Source organism: Balaenoptera borealis (assembly GCF_965194805.1).
Source record: "Balaenoptera borealis genome assembly, chromosome: 18".
Classification (NCBI taxonomy): domain Eukaryota; kingdom Metazoa; phylum Chordata; class Mammalia; order Artiodactyla; family Balaenopteridae; genus Balaenoptera; species Balaenoptera borealis.
In genome coordinates this window covers 49,404,006-49,423,242 of record NC_138877.1, presented here as the reverse complement: position 1 = coordinate 49,423,242, position 19,237 = coordinate 49,404,006, and the positions used below count along the sequence as shown (strand labels likewise).

General features: G+C 40.2%; 1 protein-coding gene across 22 annotated transcripts in view; it reads right to left on the bottom strand.

The window, feature by feature from the left end:
• Positions 1-3,475: 3,475 nt before the first annotated feature.
• Positions 3,476-19,237, bottom strand: part of LMO7 (LIM domain 7) — a 195,354-nt gene continuing 179,592 nt past the window's right edge. For 19 of the 22 annotated variants that reach the window (XM_082365910.1, XM_082365912.1, XM_082365909.1 and 16 more), the window contains 9 exons: positions 18,497-18,589; positions 17,810-18,081; positions 16,845-16,910; positions 14,679-14,731; positions 12,002-12,215; positions 8,839-9,117; positions 6,817-6,925; positions 5,595-5,697; positions 3,476-4,237 (listed from right to left, as the gene is read on the bottom strand). In XM_082365910.1, coding sequence (XP_082222036.1) covers positions 4,215-4,237; positions 5,595-5,697; positions 6,817-6,925; positions 8,839-9,117; positions 12,002-12,215; positions 14,679-14,731; positions 16,845-16,910; positions 17,810-18,081; positions 18,497-18,589 — 1,212 coding nt within the window. In that variant the 3' untranslated portion in view covers positions 3,476-4,214. The remainder of the gene's footprint in view (positions 4,238-5,594; positions 5,698-6,816; positions 6,926-8,838; positions 9,118-12,001; positions 12,216-14,678; positions 14,732-16,844; positions 16,911-17,809; positions 18,082-18,496; positions 18,590-19,237) is intronic. The other 3 variants (XM_082365904.1, XM_082365905.1, XM_082365908.1) reach the window with 1 other exon arrangement.

The following is a 19,237-nucleotide window of genomic DNA, read 5'->3' as shown; positions in this document are numbered from 1 at the left end:
CTGCCTCTGGAAGCAGCCAGTGCACTCTAACCCAGTACCTCTGTTTCCAGGACATTCTGAGAGTCCCCCAAAACTACAGGGCAAGTGGTGAAGGGGAAGCAGCACATGTGTCAAGGGAACTCACAACACACTGGGAAGTGCAGCTTTGATTCCTAACATATCATGGGGGAGGGTACGGACAGAACGTGGCCTGGAGATGGCTTTCCAAGCTCTCCCTCAGTTCATCTCACTGGGTAAACAGACAACACATCACGACATTCAGAGGTTGCTAGGCACTGGAAATTGGGCTGGGTACTGTGTAGTACGTGAAAGACCCCTCCAACTGAACATCTGAGGTGCTCAATCCACCAACACCAAAATGTACATGATCTCCAGTCATCAACTGGGTTCTCATCTTACTGCATCTCTGGGTAGCCTTTGACACAGCAGGTCCCTTCCGCCTTGAAATACGCTCTTGACTTGATTTCCAGAACACCAGTGTGTGGGTTCTTCTCCTGCCTCTGCATCTCTGATCTCCAATGCTGGAGGACCCCAGGAATTGGTCCTTCTGAGATATTCTTTGCTCTAATTAGTCAGAATCCAGGTGATGTCCTCTTGATTCTCAGCTTAAATTCCATCTATATACTGATGACCCTACACTTACATCTCCAGCCTGGACTTCTGCCTTGAACTCCAGATTTGCACAGCCAGCTGCCCACTCGACACTGTCATTTAGTTTATCTAATACGCTGTTCAGACCTCACCACGTTTAAAAACCAAACTCTGATCTCCCTGCCCCACCAACCCCAACTGGGCTCCATCTACCACCTTATCCATTTTAGAAAGTGGTAGTTCCATGTTCAGCTCCTCAAGACAACACTTGAGACTTGGACTCTTCCCTTTCTCTTATGCTACATCCAATCCATCACCAAATTCTGTCACTTCATCTTCGAGATGCATATGCACACTGTATAATCTGCCAACTCCTCATCACCTCCCCTGCTCCCGCCCTGTTGAAGTGAACATCTTTTGCCTGGACAATTTCAATAGATTCCGAACTCGCCTCCCTGCTTTTACCTTTACTCTTCTGCAACCTATTGTTTATGTGGTGGTCTGCAGTCATTTTAAAACATAAGTCAGTTCATTTCACTCCTCAGCTCAACCCTCCAATGTCTCTGTCCTGCTCAGCAGACCCGCGTCCCCCTCCCCACACCTCCTTGCTCATATCACTCTCACTTGATCCGTCCCAACCACATGGTCGCTTCCTGAGCACACTAAATATTCTCCTGCCTCAAGACTCTTGAACTTGCTATTCTCTATATCCAGAATGCATTCCCCTCAAATATTGCTCCCTCAATCCTTCAGGCTTTTGGCTCAAATATCAGAGAGGCTGTCTCTACAACCCATATAAAAAGGCATCACGGAACTTTCATTTCCAACACTCATGGGGCCTCCTTGCCCTGCTCATTTGTTCTTCAACGCCTTTATCTCCACATGCATGTTACATCTTATTGCATTTGTCATTGTCTCCCCCAACTAGAAATCTAAGCCCAGTCAGAGACAAGACTTTGTATTTCTTCATTGCACTATCTACAGTGCTTAAAACTGTGCCTGGCACATACCGTTTGAATAAAGAATGTTGAATGACTGAATCTTTCCTTGTTCCTAAATGAAGTTACAAATTCTCATGGGCATATACAAAGGTGCTATAACACCAGTGTCTTAGAAGAAAATCTCTGAAAGCTGTCCTAACAACTTGTACTAACAAAATTATTAACACTTAACAAGATAATATGAGAGATGAGGAAAAAAGTCGTAAGAATGTACAGAGAAGAAAAAAAAACAGTATACAAGGTTAAGATGAAAAGACAAAGGATTTAGATGAAAAGGAGTACTGATCAGTAAAGATGTTGGATGAGAACACTAAAACTGTGAGGTAAGAATTAAAGCTTGTACTAGAGGCAGGAACAAGCAGAATTAACAAGACAGAAATTGAAGCAGTGGTTTATTAATTTATTCAGCTACTGCATACTGAGGGCTACTATATGTCGGGCAGAGAACAAGGCAATGGAAATTCCTTTTGGTGAACATGCATTGAGATGAACAAGCCTGTGTGGTGCTAGTGGGAGTCTAAGTTGGTAGCATCTTTCTGGAAACCACTGCGGCAATATGTATCATGACAGCTCTAAGATACATAACCTCTGAGCCAATAATCTCATGTCTATGAAAATAATATAAAGAAATAGATATGATCATGGAGAGTCCATCACAGACTTTATACTAGAAATATATGCATACATACAGTATATATAACCATGTTATATATATCGCAGGGAGCTCAGCTCGGTACTCTGTGGTGACCTAGATGGGGGAGGGAGGGGAGGGGGGAGGGAGGTCCAAGAGGGAGGGTATACAGGTATACATATAGCTGACTCACTTCACTGTACAGCAGAAACTAACACAACATTGTAAAGCAATTTTACTCCAATAAAAAATAAAAATAATGGGGAAAAAATAAAAGTAATTGTTACATCACTTTAAAAAAAATAAAATCTATTTGTTTAAAAAAAGTGTTAAATATTAGAAACAATTGAGATGCACGCAGTAGAGGAACTATCAGATAAGTATTAACAGCACCAAACAATGGAGCATTGTGCAACGATTAATAAAAATAAATAGAAATGGTTTTAAGAACATGGAAAAATTCACAGGCCAATGTTAACTAGGAACACAGGATAAATAACTATGTACGGATTGAGTTTAAACACAGAGCTTTTGTCTTTGAAGTTTGGAATTGAGAATTATATTCCTTACGCTTTAGGTACTTGATAAATTTTCATCAAAAAACACACATTACTCTAATAATCAGAAATAAAGAATACTAAACAAAAATAAAAACTGGAACTAAATTTTTTATTTTCTCCCACATTACAGCTTCTTATATATTTCTAACCTATCCCAGTACAGTTCTCATATCCTAGAATTAACCACTCCAGTTTCCTTGTTATAAAGGATTCAAGCAAGTTTACATTTTTGCTCAAAACATGCTGAAGTCTTGCGTTCTTGCACTCTCACTCCAGATTTCTAAAACATTATAGATTTTTTTATCCTATAGATTTTCTAAATTTATCACTGGGGAAGCAAAAGAATATGTAAAGATTCTATGTAAATCATCCAACAATTCACCATTCACTTCACCTCTCACCATAAAAACGTATTGCATTCGAAAACAACTTTCCATCAAAAATAAAGTTCCCTGTTAAAATTTTTCAGGAAAAACAATATCACGATTGCAGTCATAGTTTCATAGGTATATACACATGTCAAAACCTGTCATTGTACAATTTAAATATGTGCATTTTATTGTATGTCAATTTATACCTCAGTAAAGATGCTAAATAAAACATAGTATCGAGAAAAGCCACACACTGAAACATAATTAAAAGGCTTGGAAGAGAGACAAACAGAGACACACACAGAAGAAAAAGAACCACTCTTTAAATGCATCAGCAAGTTTATTTACAAATGCAGTTGAACAGAAAGGCTCACTAGTTTCTGGAGAAAACTTCTGGCATACAAACCATGATGATTTTCCATGAATGAAAAGAAGCAATTTCTACTGGGAATTGCTTAGTGACAATTCTGGTGAAGAAAATAGAGCTCCCCTCATCAAGCAAATAAAATGTCATATAAGCTAAAAAAAAATTTAATAATATTACATAAATGAAAAGGAGGATATAGAAAGCAAATTTGGGGGTGGATTTTAGTGAAATTTTCCGTATGGTTCTGCATTAATTTAGAATACATTATAATAAACAGAGCAAATGCAATTACATATTTATATTAACTATTTCAAATGTTTCCAAAACTTAAAAAAAAAAAAAAACAATAAAATAACCCTCCTCAAAACACCACTAGAAAGTCAAACTAGATCATTATCAGCATCAAAAAAATATTTTGAAGTTCTTATTTTTCCCTTGTGCTTTTATAATGCTGAATTCAAAAAGGAAATACTGCACTTTTCCCCACACGTAATTACCTTCTTATAAATAAACAACAAAAATACAGGTTCTACCAAGACTATAATGCTCTGATGTAATCTAAAGAGGCCAGAAAAAGTATTATTCTTTTTAAAAAAGAGAGCAAAAGGACATACAACATATATTTATAGCTCTATATCAGCAGCAAACACCTCTTCTTCTATCTGCAACAGTGCTTTCGTGTGGTGGCTTACATCACATGGCGGTTGGCCGTCCAGCTGATCAGGCAAGGAGAGAAGAAAGAAAAGTGCTTAGATTCAGAAACACTTGAATATCGCCACCTGGGGTACATAGCAGGAATCGCTCAGAGAATGACCCCATGAGGTAGAAAGACTTATCCTGTTACTCACTTAGGATAAAGCTGGGCAAACCACGCCTCTGGGTTCTACAAGTCTTTCTTTGCAAAAATGGAGTAAAAATTAACTGCTGATATAGAAACAAGTTACACTCAACTCTCTATTATTTGTACTGGAGGAGAGAAAAGGCATGGGCAATTTTTCCATGATGATTCCAAAAATCAATTATATTTGGCTTTGGAATTTTGACTAAAGAGAGAAAAGCTCACACACATACACACACTGCCCCCCCATTCCATGCCCAGCCTTGACACTCTCCAACCTCAGTGCTGGCATCCAGGAAAGGCCTGGACCAACAGGGTGAGAAGGCTCAAATCACGGTGACAGATAAGAGAGAGTTGACTGGGCTGAAGCCATTTCCAAAGCACTCTTCACATAAAGGCCATATAAATACCTCAGAGCTCAAAAGCATATGGTTTGGCTGATACCACTTGTAACAAACACCCTTTCACAATAAGGAAGAAACACATGTTACCAGCATCAAGGCTCAAAATATAAAAAGGAGCAATGGTTGTCTTTATGTAGCTATAAACGATATGCAATCTACTTACGCTATCCTATGTTTATAACACACTTACAGGCAAAAACATGCTTAGACACAGAATAGCACGTGAAGTTTTTGAAAAACTCAATTTTTCCAAAAATGACACTGAAACACTATGTCGTCAGAATTAATGCTCTCCTTTTAAATTATTGTATAATTTGATAGCATATGATTATAGAGTAACAAAGCATACACTGACTATTGTTTATTACCTTTTTAAACCACAGTTTTTAAAGCTGATCATATTCTAAATCACATAATCAGACCCCATTGGTAAATACTAGAAATCAGCTAAAATGATGAGAGTTTCTTAGCCAAGAAACTGATGAGAGTCTATACAGAAGATTCATTTTAACTGTCGGTCTTGGTTGATTTGTATGCGTGAGTCATCAGAAGTTTCTCCGGACTCTGATCAGACTGCACGGTACACGGTCCTGACCCCAGCACGCATCCCTCTCTGGTTCCTTGGTCCTACACCCACCCTCGTGTGGCTGGAATCCTGAGCACTGACCGGCTCACCGGACCCTCTCTGAAGGGGATACTCTGAGATTCCTAAAGCCTGGAGCTCTGGGGCAGGGAGCTTGAAGGGGAGCTGGTGGTAGGTTCAGGGAAATGCATGGGAACCCGTGGTCTCCGTAAAAGACAAGAAATTTTCTCCCTGATTTGCTCTCTTACATTTGAATCTGAGATAGCAGTCGTTGCAATACAGTTGGTTGTTTCGGATTCTGACTTCGGCTCCTGAGGAAGAGCCTCCGAGGTCACGATCACAGGCCACACACTGGGAGACAAACAAAAAAAGCAAAAACAGGAAACGTCCACGCTTAGCTCAAGAAAGCTTGGGGCACTCCCAGAAAAAAAAAAAAAAAAAAAAAAATTGAGCAAAATACAGCTTCTAAGCTCTTAGATACATTTCAGCAAAGGGAAAAAAAAAAAAAAAGGCCAAAAGATAATTAGATTAAAAGGAAGCCTGCCAGATGAGACATTAAAGAATTCATAAAGCCAATTTTAAGAGCCAAGATATCACTCTAAATATACCAAAAGGATAGAGATGATTCGTTGATTGGTTTAAAGAAATTGCGTCTTCCTTTCTCCCAGCGGAATGGAGAGGATAAAGCACCACAGGAAGGAACGGGTGAAGGGCACCAAGACTGCGTTTCTGGCTCTCTGTCCTGGGGTGGGTCACCCCAGGCATTCACCCCAGCACCAATTCGGTGAGGTTCACTCATGGTTCTTTCCCTTCAAGGCTGGGTATTTTGGTTCCATGTGCTCAAACACTAATAATTTTAACTCATTCTGCTATGCCTAGGAACAACCCAAGCCAGAGATAGACAAGCTTAAACAAGCTGAGCTCTGCAGGACTCCAGGATCAACCACCGGAATTTCTCTCTCCGGCCCAACACAAGTTCAAGAATCAAACAGATGTGTTTCTGAAGACAGATACTGCAAAATAAGGTAGTCATAGAGCCCTACTTCTTTCTTATGTGCAAGAACCCCTTAGGTGCAAGCAGACTGTGCAACTGTAAAAATACATTATTTTTCCTTTCATACTCTCCCTATTCAAAGTTAGGCTTTGGACACTTATAATTCATGTCCCCATGCTGTTAATAACCGTGGCAGCATGTCAGAGAAAGCATTTACGCACTGTAAATTTTACTTATAGAATCTTAGATTGGAAATAGGAAGTGCATAGTGCTTCCGGCTTTAATTTTTGAAGCCAGGTTCAAGGTTTGAGAACCTAGTAGCGGTAGCAGGCCATTTGTGATTCAAAGTGCAGCACAGACCGACAGAGGCAGCACCTAGCTCGTTAGTGGCAGGTCCACACACCCAGCGCTGCAAGAAGCCATGCTCTCTCCAAGCAAAGCGATGCGGGCCTGCAAGCTGTTTGGCTCAGTCTCACCTTAAAACAATGCAAATGATAACAAAGACCCAGGGACTCGATGATCATGGCGGCTCCTTTGCCCAGAATGTTATGACAATAGGAGCACACGCGCTTCCCACTGACCGACCTAGACGTAGAACAAGAATGGAAGGGTGGCTTTCATCCGAGTAGCTCAAAGCTCTTATCTAAAAATCACACTCTGGTATTAACGTGAATCATAGTTTACGAAACTCTTTATTTTATATACCTGTGGCAGGAAAACTTTCACCAGCCAACCAAAGTATGCCTTGATTATACTGTACCTTGATGGATCTCCACGATGGCGCCGGAACCCTTGACATCTAGTCACATACATGAACGATTTCCGTGTAATCAATCCATTCTGCCCTTCGCGATGCTATCGCCCTCAGACCACATCTGTACTCGGCAACAGTCCCCCCTCCTCTAATGCAGCCGACATCATCTTGCCAGGTAAACCTACCAAGGCACAGCTCTAATCATGTCTTCTGCTCATCGAACACTGAAAGAGCAGCCCCAGCTTCCGAGAGGTGTTGCAAGTCTATTCAACCTACCGCCTCAACCTTATTTTCTCAATCTCTTTCTCATTCACCCGATATTCTAGGTAAACAGAAGTATCAGTGCTTTCCTGACTGTGCCTCTGGCTTACAGGACTGCCTCTGTGGAGAATGACATGAAAACTGCCCGACAGCTACCATTTACATAGGTAAGGCAAGTTTCTACTTTGCTTTGTTTACAAGGCTTATCTCTTCTCCCAGGCCGAAAGGTGAAGGCTACTTCTTATCTTTGCATCCCACTGGACTGGCACAGCACTTCAGTGACATTGGAAAGGGCATAGCTGTTGAGTGCCTCACGTTAGAGCACCACGTGCTCTAGATAGAGACCTTTTCAGGGCAGAGAAGTCCACAGCCCCGTCTCCTTTCTGCTTTCCGAGGGCAGGGTTCTCAGTAAGGAAACAGGTACTCTCTCTCTCCTCTGGCTTCCCCCCACTCTGCAGTCCCCTATCTTCCCTCCAAATTTACCAAAAATCCTCATCTCTTCTTCTCTTAATTTAAGCTCCCTGATACATATTTTATAAATCCTGGCACAAGCAACATTTTAGCTAGATAAAAATATCTTCTCTGAACGAAATCCTTTAGTTGATAGCTTAAAAAAAAAATCCCAATATTAATCATTGTGTTTCTACTTTTCAGTATTTCAATAGCGATGAAAAGTAGCATAGGCCAGTAGAACTCCCTTCAGGTCTCAACAGAAACACTGCTGTATGTGGCTTCGTGAAGCATCAGTGATCTGTGGAGAAGCTACACAGATATAACACCCCAACACATGTTGATAATCTGAGCTTTAACCCATACCAAAAGGCAAGTGTCAAGACCCACCATTATAACTCTCACACATTTCCCGCAGCATATGATCTGCAGAATTCAGTTGATGTAGTCTGAGCAAGATGTTGGAAAACCACATAAGAGACAATCAATGGCTTTGGAAATCAAAAACCCAAAATGCCATATCTAACTTAAGAATTTTTTAAGCCAGCTTGTTCAAAGTTCCACAGACGATGGGTCTGGGTTATAATGCTTTCCTTTTATACTCAGTTCCTATAAAATGATTTTATATTACAGTCTCATCAAAACAGTCAAACATTTTACAATACTGCTTTTACTCATCAATTTGTCATGCATTCTTGAGCTACTGTATATTTTTATGATCCCACAGTGACAACTGTTCAGGTCCGTCTGCATCTAAGACACTGACCACAGGCCCAAGTAAACGAGGCAGTGGCAATGAAGTAAACATTTTAAAGGCCTCCAATGGCTTCACAAGACATCCATAAATGCTCTTGGGTTGGCATGGAAAGATAGCAAGGAACTGATTTGGGAAAGGAACACTGAATCTGACACACTCAAAAAGGCTTGTTTTTCTTTTTTCATTGGAAAGCTTGGACAAGATTTTGGGAAATTTTTAATGAAATACTACCCCTTGAGACGAAGGGAAGAAGAGGGAAAACCCAAAGGGCCTCACCTGTTGCGTGGCTGGCAGCTTGGCTGCGGAACCGCAGGGGAAGAGCTGCGCGGTATGGGGGACGGGGCGGTGGTCTTCCCGGAACCCGCCGAGGGAAGGGGTACGCTGGAGGAGGGGTTCCGCATGTAGGCACGGTTCGATGTGGACAGCAGCTGAGGTGGGGGGCGACTGCAGTCTTGGACAGAGGAAGTGGCATAGACTCCTGAAGGCTGGTTGAGCCAAGGGGACTGTCGCCAAGAACTGGCTCTTGGGGAATCCAGGTTATCTAGAGATTCACCTCTGAAACACGGAAAGGGTTCATCCAAGTTATATAACACATTCACCTAGAAATCCACTTAACACCATTACAGTCATTAAAATATCCATGTATTTTATAAGCAGGTATGAATCTAACAAGGCCAGTTACATATAAAATTACCTTTAACAGCTAAAGTTCCTTTTCATCAACAGCATCATGATGTTTCATATTCAATTAATCTTCATTTATTTTTTTTTAATTTTTAAAATTTTTATTGGAGTAGAGTTGCTTTACAATGTTGTGTTAGTTTCTACTGTACAGCATGTGAATCAGCTATACGTATGCATATATCCCCTCTTTTCTGGATTTCCTTCCCATTTAGGTCACTACAGAGCATTAAGTAGAGTTCCCCATGCTCTACAGTAGGTTCTCATTAGTTATCTATTTTATACACAGTATCAATAGTGTTTATATGTCAATCCCAATCTCCCAATTCATTCCACCCCCCTTCCCCTTTGGTATCCATACGTTTGTTCTCTATGTCTGTGTCCCTATTTCTGCTTTGTAAATAAGATCGTTATGTACTTGACATTAATTCTGATCTACAAAGATTGACTCCAAATTATGAGGGTTTTTTCCTACCTGGTCAATTTTGTTGTTATTACTTTTAAAACTTTCTCTCTTATCCCAAGTTTGAAATATGTATTTTTTTCAAATTATAAAAGTATTATATCATCATGATGAGAAAGACCCAAGCAATACAGCAGGGTATATACACTTTTACCTAAAATTTACCTGCCCTAATCCCCAGAGGTAACCACTGTTAACTGTGTATCCTTCTAGACTTCTTCCTCACACATGCAAGTACATATTTACATACATATACAAATTTACATATGTACATATAACCATGTCTATATACATATGTAATGTGTTCACATGTTTACCATGCCTAAACAAATGGGATTATTCTACAACTCATATTCTTCATAACTTGCTTTATTCCATGTAATATACATTTTCTTAGAACCATCTTCATGTCAGTTCAGGTGATAGAAGGTACTTTGGTGGCCCCCAGTGGATCATCTTCCTGGTATCCACATCCTTGTGTGGTCCCCTCCCACTGATTCTGGGCTTAGCCATGTGACGTGTTGGTCAATGGGACATTAGCAAACATGAGACAAATGGAGGTTTGATAAGCACTTGCACATTAGGGCTTATACCTCTTGCAAGGTTTCCTCTTTAAATCCAGGTGCCAGGTTATGAGGCAACCCAAGCAGCTATGTGCAGAGGCCTATTTGGAGAACAGCAGCTCCCAACCAATAGCTCCAGCTGAGCTCTCAGTGGAGTATCAGAGGTCAGCAAGTTATAGCCCACTGCCAGGATACATAAAATGCATGAGCTAAGGGTATTTTATCTTTTCAAACAGTCATTAAAAAAAACAACAACAAAAAATACATGACGCAGACTTGGGTGGCCTACCAAGCCTAAATTATTTACAATCTGGTCCTGCATGCAAAAAAATTTGCCAAGCCCAGCTCTCAATGACTACAGCTGCCAAGTGCCCCAACCAATACCATGCAAAGACCTGCCCAGCCAACTCTCAGAATTTTGAGAGTAGTGAATTGTTATTTTAACCCACTCACTGTTGAGGTGGTATATTATAGAGCGATGTCTCTTTCATTCTTTAATAGTTGTATAGTATTCTACTTATCAGGGTGCCACTATTTATTTAATGAGCACTAAGTACACTCTTATTTGTAGATATTCTGATTATTTCTCTTTTTTGCTACTGCCAATACTATTTAAGTGTACATCCTTTGAGATATCTTTGCATACTTATCCAAATATACCCAGAAGATAAAGTGCCAGAAACTAAAGTGCTCACGGGGTATACGCAAAAACTTTTGCTTAATAAACACTGAAAAAACTGCCCACCCAGTTGGGAACAAGAATTCCTGTTTCCTTATACAATTGTCAATACTAGATTTAATCAATACTAGATTCAATCAATACCAGATTTAAGTTAATTTAATCAATACTAGATTTAATCAACCTTTTAACTCTACAAATCCCACGAGCGAGGCATACCACTGTTGTTTTAGGAGAAGTGTTGATCTGTCATATGCTTACTGACTTTGTTTCTTTTTCTATGAACTATCTGTTCATATCACTTGTCTGTGTTTCTATAAAGTTGTCAGGGTTTCTTTACTGATTTTCAAGAGCTACTTTTACATTGAGGTAATTAGCCCTTTGTCTGTAATGTGTTGTCAGTAATTTTCCTCAGTTTGTCAGCTGTGGAAATACTAAATAAAAGTAGCTTCTGTATTCACTTACCCAAGATACATCTGTTTAGTTCATCCTCTCATCTCCAATTAATTTATATCTCTGTATTTTCCTTAAAGTTACAAAAATTAGGTGTCCACACTTTGTGAACACTACTTTCATGATTCCAATCTAACCATTATCTCATTATAAACAGAGGTTTAATTTTTTTTTTTTTTTTTGGTTCAGCATCCAAGGAAGCACTAAGAGCCACATCAATGATTTAAGTACCTGAATCACACATCAGAGCTCCACATGCAGCCTGGCAACCTATTAGCCGTGTGGTTTTGTCCGAGTGCATTCCTTGCTCTAGTCACAGCTTCTTCGTATGGAAAAGCAGAATTACCATCCCTGCCTCAAGACATTCTTTCCAGATTTAAGTGAGATGATGTAGACAAAGCACCTGGCACGTGTCTGGCACTAATCAGTGCTCCGTGACAGGTGCCCAATGACATCTGCTCTCCTTCTCTTTCCCCCACTAAATCTTACATAAGAAAAGAAATGATGACATTTCTTCTGTCCAAAGCAGCCAGCACGTCTAGAAATTAAATATCTGCACCTCAGTACCGAAGGAGAAATAATTCCAAAGATGTCTCGCACCTTCTCATAATCCCAGGCAGACAAATAGGCTCTTTATTGACACTGGAACTGCGCTGTCGGATCCAGCTGTTGTCATCATAAAGGGATGTTCTCTTCCTCATTTCTTGAAGGATTTGTTGTCTCTCCAACTCCGCTCCTGATGGGACTTGTTCCTTCTTGGAGCTTTTCTGCGATGAGCTACTGCTCCCAGGTCGGTCTAAATAGCTATTGCTTCCTAAATTAAAAACATCAAAAGCTCTGGGATTAGCACATTCAAAAAAGGGATAGTGGATAAATCTCCAAATACAGTGGAGCAAAAAAAAAAAAAAAAAAAAAAAAAAAAGTGACATTGGGCACATATGCTCACATTATCAATTCTCAATGAGACTGCTGCCTCGGAACATAAAGGAACAGTCTCCTGTCCCTAGAAATTCCAATTCCACACCCAGAGGCATACCATAGGGCTGCCTAAAAAGGAAACAACCAGCCTTGATTTCAGCAGTATTACATTACAAACTGCTCATCTAGAAAGTTTCTCTTCCACTATATCCTTCCTTCCTAAATTAAAATCAGTCAAGCACCTGCTCACTGAATGCTTGCTGTGACAACTCTGCAAGGGAACGGGCACTCTATTCTTTCAAAAAACGTACACTCCCCCTGGGGAGAGAGCGAAGACATAAACGCATGCATCTCCAGCTAACATGGCTCGAGTCTTCATGGTATAAGTCACAGAATAAGTCATGACCAAATCATAGGAATGAGAGCATATTCAATGACCGAAATGGCTTTTGTGAAATTGAAAAATAGCCAAGTAATCCAAATGATAACCAAGGAATGTTACCAGACTTGTATCTCCTGTAAAGGAACTGACAGAACTATAATTTGGATGTTGAATTGATGAATGACAATTAAGTCAGGTTTTATGCTGAAGGCTTTGTCTCCTTGGATTTGCTGATTAATTCCTGATATGGGTAAAACATCCATAACTTTGATGTATCCTCCCCATCTTAATTTGGATTAGAAAATTTCATCTAAGGATTTATTTTCTTTTGCTCTCCAGATTCACTGCTATTGTCTTTCTTTCAAAATTCATTCTGCCTTAGTTCATCTTCCAGTAAGCAATGAACAAGGCCACCAAAGGTTTCTTATACACGCCTATGTTTACATTGATGTATGCACACAGCTTATCAATTTGGTCAGATTTGGAATAAAATGTTTTCTATTTTAAAGATGCCTTACTGGCATAGCCAAGTTTTTCAATAAAATATTTAATAACGTCTACCGTGTGCTATACAAGAGCTTACAGTTAGTAAAGGGGAGAAAACATACATAGAAAAATAGCCAGATTAATAACATTAGTCACAAATATTAACAAAACTATTTCTGAGAGTCACACTTGTTATTACTAACAGGTCCCGTGTTTACGTTCAAGAGAGAATATGATCACTGCAGGTTAAAAAGGTTTCATGGCAGATTCAAGTACTTAAACTTTAATTTTAATGGTGGCTTAGGGGCAAATTCAGGGGAGAAGAAACTGGAAATCCAAACAGGTGAGAGCAGAGCAACCAGATGAGAAAGCATCTGATACGTTGGAAAATGAGAGAGAGAACAATTTGGTTATAGTTAAGGGCCCCTAATGGGGAAAACAGCAAAATAGGCTGAAAAGTTAAACTAGGACCAGACGATGGAAGGTCCTCTGCGTTAAGGGAAAAGGGGTGATTACAGACTATTAGAAACTGTAAATTCTACAAGCTTTAACCAGAGCTGCCATCAGACCACTGGCGCCTGTGGATGTTGTTTTGTTCACAGAGGGCTGTAAATTTTTTTTTTTAACATCTTTATTGGAGTATAATTGCTTTACAATGGTGCGTTAGAGGATTTTTTAAATTCCTTGTCAAACACTTAAAAGACAACATAAAAATCCAGACTTTTTTTTTTTTTAACTTCTATTTTACAACAGAAAGAGTTGGCAATCACAGGTTTCTATCTTCCCATGTGGCAGTGACAAGCTGGAACCAGGGAGTGGCTGTCCACTTAAACAGGCGTGTCCCCCAAGTTCACCTCAATCTTCATCTGGATCTTCATTCATTTACATAACTGACCAGCACCCTACTTACTCAAAGCCTGGTAGGCAAACCCTGCTTAAAATGGGGTTTTCAATAGTTTTCTTCCCTTAGTGACATAACCTCAGTTAACATGTGTTCCTAGAAATACACTTTATACTAAAAATATCAGGCTCCAAACTGTTTTTGCCAAGTTAGTAAAATCATCATTTTGAATTTTTTGAATCTTGTCATTTAAATGTCCAATTTCAGGTTTACATGCAATTTCAGGTTTATATAACAATTTCCCTGGTACTCTGCAGAAAACTTTTCTGTCCCAATTCTTCGGAGGCAAGATGAAATCCACTATACAAAATCATATCAGCATCACTTTGCAAAATTTCCACAGATTTCCTTAGCTATTTATAATTATTTTAATCTTGCAGTACTCCCTCCATCATAAAATAAAGCCAAAATAAGCACAAGATAATTTTGTTCTTATACACAAATGGGAAGGGGTGCTAAAAATCTGTAGTATTTTAAATATGTAATCTTAATCAACCTGAAGTATCTTGACCTTCAAAATACTGATCATAGGGTGTGATAGCATAACTAAGCAATTGCGCTGAAGAATTCTGAAAAAAATTCACATTTACCATTTTTATTTGCGGGGTAATCATCCAGTTCAGTAGTGGATCTAGATTTATTCCTAAAACACAGAACAGATTACATACATCTCATTAAGAACATCCTTTTCATATTTATGAAGTAAGAACCCCCAAAAGATTACTTTTTAAAGCAGCTGATTTATTTCCCACGTCTGTTGAGAGCCATATTTATTTTCATACCAAGGCATTTTTCATGTTGCACAAACTAACAGAAAACAAGACATCTCTAAAGAGAAAAGAGCTTGATGCTAGAAACAGAAGCATGTGAAAATCCTCTCCAGTTTGATGTCAGTTAAAGCCTATGATTTTTGGACCAGCTTGAATACCTTGACTCTCTTCTCTTCCAGACATCAATCTTACCAGGCTGGACAAAGCATCTGTCATCAGATCACCTAACATCAGACTGTCAGCACTTCCTTCATGCTGCCCGAGGGTCAAGAAGTCATCTTTGGGGGCATTAGGGTCCTACTCTGAAACAGCAACTCACCAAATGTTATCCTAGCATTCCAAAGAGGTACTGGAGCACACTGGCATAGGCAACTTCTGAAAAGGCCTGACTTTGTAATGATAAACCTTGGGTCCATATACCAATACATGAGCATCTCTTTCTCACTCTCCTAGGCACAATAACTTCAAATACTAGTAATAATAATGAATAATAATATATTATATAATATGCATTGTCATACATAGGTATATGCAGATGTTCATAATACATCAATACAACATATAATTATGTGTAACACACAATATATCACAACTGTTAGCAACATCCATGAATGGTTTCATTTGTATTAACATATTAGAAAATACTTTTAATGCATGATGTCTACCTACACTCCTTAATGCCCCTAGGGCATGCTTTATCACAACTACCTACGAGTGTTTCATATTTTCCAGGATTCCTTAAGTTTCCTTTCCCTGAAATCTAATTATTTTCTCAAGGTAATGAGCTACATACATAAAGCTTATTTATATACATATATAAATAAATCATAGCTTTAAAAAAGAGAGATACACATTTTAATGATCTAAAGTTACCCAGAAACATTCACTATAAATAAGGTTATCCATCACCAGAATTTTTTGTCTAGCTTAATGTCAGCCCATTAGTACCTTTATGTATGTTGTTTTTCTTTTCCCTATCTACTCTGAGCCCTATTTAGTCATCCTGATTGCCTACAGATATGAGTCTTTCCTTATTTCTAAGGCAAACTTCCTAAAGGAGAAATTTTAGCTGTGAAAACACAAATTAATGGTCATACACTGGATATATATATAGACAAACTTTTCAGAAGTCCTTAGTGATTTCAAGAGTGCAAAGCATTTTTTAAATTCCTTTAAAATATTAAATTTAATGTTTTAGGAAATATATTACTTTTCAGATATCTGAAATCCTATCTTCATTCCCTGAAACTGACTAGTAGTTCTAATCAAACTAAGAGAAAGGCTACAATTCTCATTTCAGATGTCCGCATGGAACTTCTGGCAAGCTTATGCCATTGCTTATAACTTCTTTAAAACAAAGCTTCAGGTAGATCGCAAAAATAAACACAAGTCTTATTCTGTGTCCATTCCCCTTGCACTGTGGCTCCTCCCACAAAGAGATAGGGTTTTTCTCCTCTCCGTGAACTTGGGCTGGCCTTGTGACTTTAGATAATAGAATGTGGCAGAAGCAATGGTGTACCAAGTCAGACCTTAGACTGCAAGGTGCCTCGCACACCTTCTCTCTTCAATTCTCTCTCTTTTCTCTGTCCAGCCACCACGTACAGAAGACTGCACTGGCTTGCTGGATGTCGAAAGACACATGGCTTAGTTGCTCTCATTGTCCCAGCCGACAGCCAGTCAACTCCCAAAAGCAGGATTGCTTAGTAAACTGGTGGTAGATGCACTAGGGACCCAATCAATTAAAAGAACCACCAATTGAGTTTAGTCTAAAGTGCTGACCCACGAAATCATAAGCCAAGTCACTAAGTTTAGGGGTAGTTGGTTGCACAGCAAAAGCCAGTTGATACAAAGGTCAACCAGCAGGATATATTTGTATCCCACAAAAGAGGAGGCGCTAAAGCAGTCCTACAAAACATCTAGGCAAGACCTCAAATATTCTTCTGAAGCCAATTACTCCAACCAAATTACAATTAAAGTTCTACACACCTGTCACTAGGAAGCAAACCTGAAGATTCTTCTTCTCTCTTTGGTATGTCATAGGAATCAACAGGCCTAAAAGATGGAAAAAGTTTATGCTCAAAGTATTAGACTTTAATGCCTTCCCAGGGTTTAAGAAATGGATATCAAAGTAATGTTATTCCAGCCTCTTTATGAGAATGGTCTCTGAGTTGAAAACTAAACATACAGAAGTATTTCAATCCATCCCTACAGAAAACAGACCTACTACCTCCAACAGACATTTGCAATTCACTCATTCCACAAGCATACACTGAGTTCCTGCTATGTTCTGGTACTATTCCAGGGCTGGGCTACCGAAGTAAACAAAACAAACTTACTGGCCTCATAATACATTTTAGTGGGATGGGGCAGGTTAACAGACAAGCAAATAAATGCATAATGTAAAGCAGGCAAGTGCACACTAGAGAGAAAGGGTTGGGGGAAGAGATGTGTTTCAGATGAGGTATTCTGGAAAGTCTGAGAAGGTGACATTGGAGCAGAGACTTAAAGAAAATGAGTAAGCCACACAAACACATGAGGGAAGTCTTCTCCAGGTACAGGGACCAGAAAATGCAAAAGTCCCAGGGCAGAGTAAGTCAGACATTTTCATGGAAGGAAAAGGAGGCCAGTGTGACTGTAAGCGACCAAGTGAGGGGAAGAGTGGTTGGAAGCCGGGTGGCCGAGAAGGCCGAGACGCACTTCATTCAAGCCATCGGGGCCACGGCGAGGACCCTGGATGATGTTCTCTAACGTGACAGGGAGCCATATGGGAACTCTGAGGAGGGAAGGAAGGGGACAGGATCACTGACAATGAAAAGGTTGTGTCGCCCTGCGTAGAGAGGATGGATGGTGGGGAGCGGGAGGACCAGTTAGCTGTATCCATTCCCCGCTTCAAAGGCACCTAAGTCAATCAATTGGAAAAGCACACGCGCCCTTTGGCCGTGGGGACAGACCTTCTGTACTGGTATATTTTGATGGAGGTGTCCCTCTCTCTGTCCGCCTGGCGCTCCTGCTCATCTGCCTCTGCCTCTGCCTGGCGCCGCGTCTGCTCCTGCAGCTTCTTCCTCGGGTCCTCGTTCACACCTTTCTCTTGCTGCTGCCCCCTCGTTTCCTCCTCTGCCGGGGTTCCTTCCCTGTCAGGTGCCTTGGACTCTTCGCCCCGGGTGGCCACAGCAGGCTCCCGTGTGGTCAGAGAAATGCTGTTTGAGTTTAGGACCATCAGCTCCTACGTGACCAGGGAGAAAAGAAACCTGTCTAAATCTGTGCATTTCTTTAATAGGCACAGATATGTCTATATTCATTTTTAAATGATACGTATTGTAGTCGGCCCAGAATTCCACTTGAAATAAGTTTAAAAGCTTTTTCACTAACAAAAATCACACATGGGTGGTGGAGCTGCAACACAGAAGAGGAAGATGCACTTAGAGCCTACCGATAGGATTATTCAGTGATACAGTAGAGAAACTAGGAGAAAGGCTGAAACGTCAAAGTGAAATTCTGACACACCAGAGCCTGCTATTTTCAGAGAACTACATAGGTGAATGGGTGACAAAAGCTAGGTGAAACGGGGTAGCTTCCATTTTACAGCGAATTTCACCAACAAGGTAGAGAAGGAGGAAGAGGGCATGGGCCAACACTACCTCATTCAAGTACTTGGAATTCTCTCTCTCAGCCTCCTGCTTAGCCCTCTGCCACTCTTCCCTTAGTTTCTCCTGTTCACGTTGATATTTTTCCTACAAGATGAGATGGCATATTAATTAGTTAATAGGTTAATGATGTTAATCTCTCATTTGCATTTTGCCAGTTCTACCCTCTACCTCCATCTTTAAAGACAGAGATATTGGTTTAACCGATCAGATTGGCACCCCTAAAGTAGACAGTAGCTTATACTGAGCTAAAAGGCAGACTTGGGAAAGGGCAGGCATTCGGAATTGAACCCATATCCACTCTTTACTGTGGCTGTAATTCATCGAAGCCCCTAGCTAACTGGAAGGGGCACTGAATTACTCTGCAATGGACCAAGCACACAGTTTATGCAGGTGGAGGTCCTGACAAATCTCTACACCTCTCATGCATAAGAAAATCCATAAAACGATGGTGCCACATACTCTAAAAATATACAAAGGGTCTAATAAATAATTTTAAAAGGGGGACTCTGGAAATTTTCAAAATGGAAAAGTATTTCATAAAAAATGTGCTACAGGGGCTTCCCTGGTGGCGCAGTGGTTAAGAATACGCCTGCCAATGCAGGGGACACGGGTTCGAGCCCTGGTCCGGGCAGATCCCACATGCCGCGGAGCAACTAAGCCCATGCGCCACAACTACTGAGCCTGCGCTCTAGAGCCAGCGAGCCACAACTACTGAGCCCACGTGCCACAACT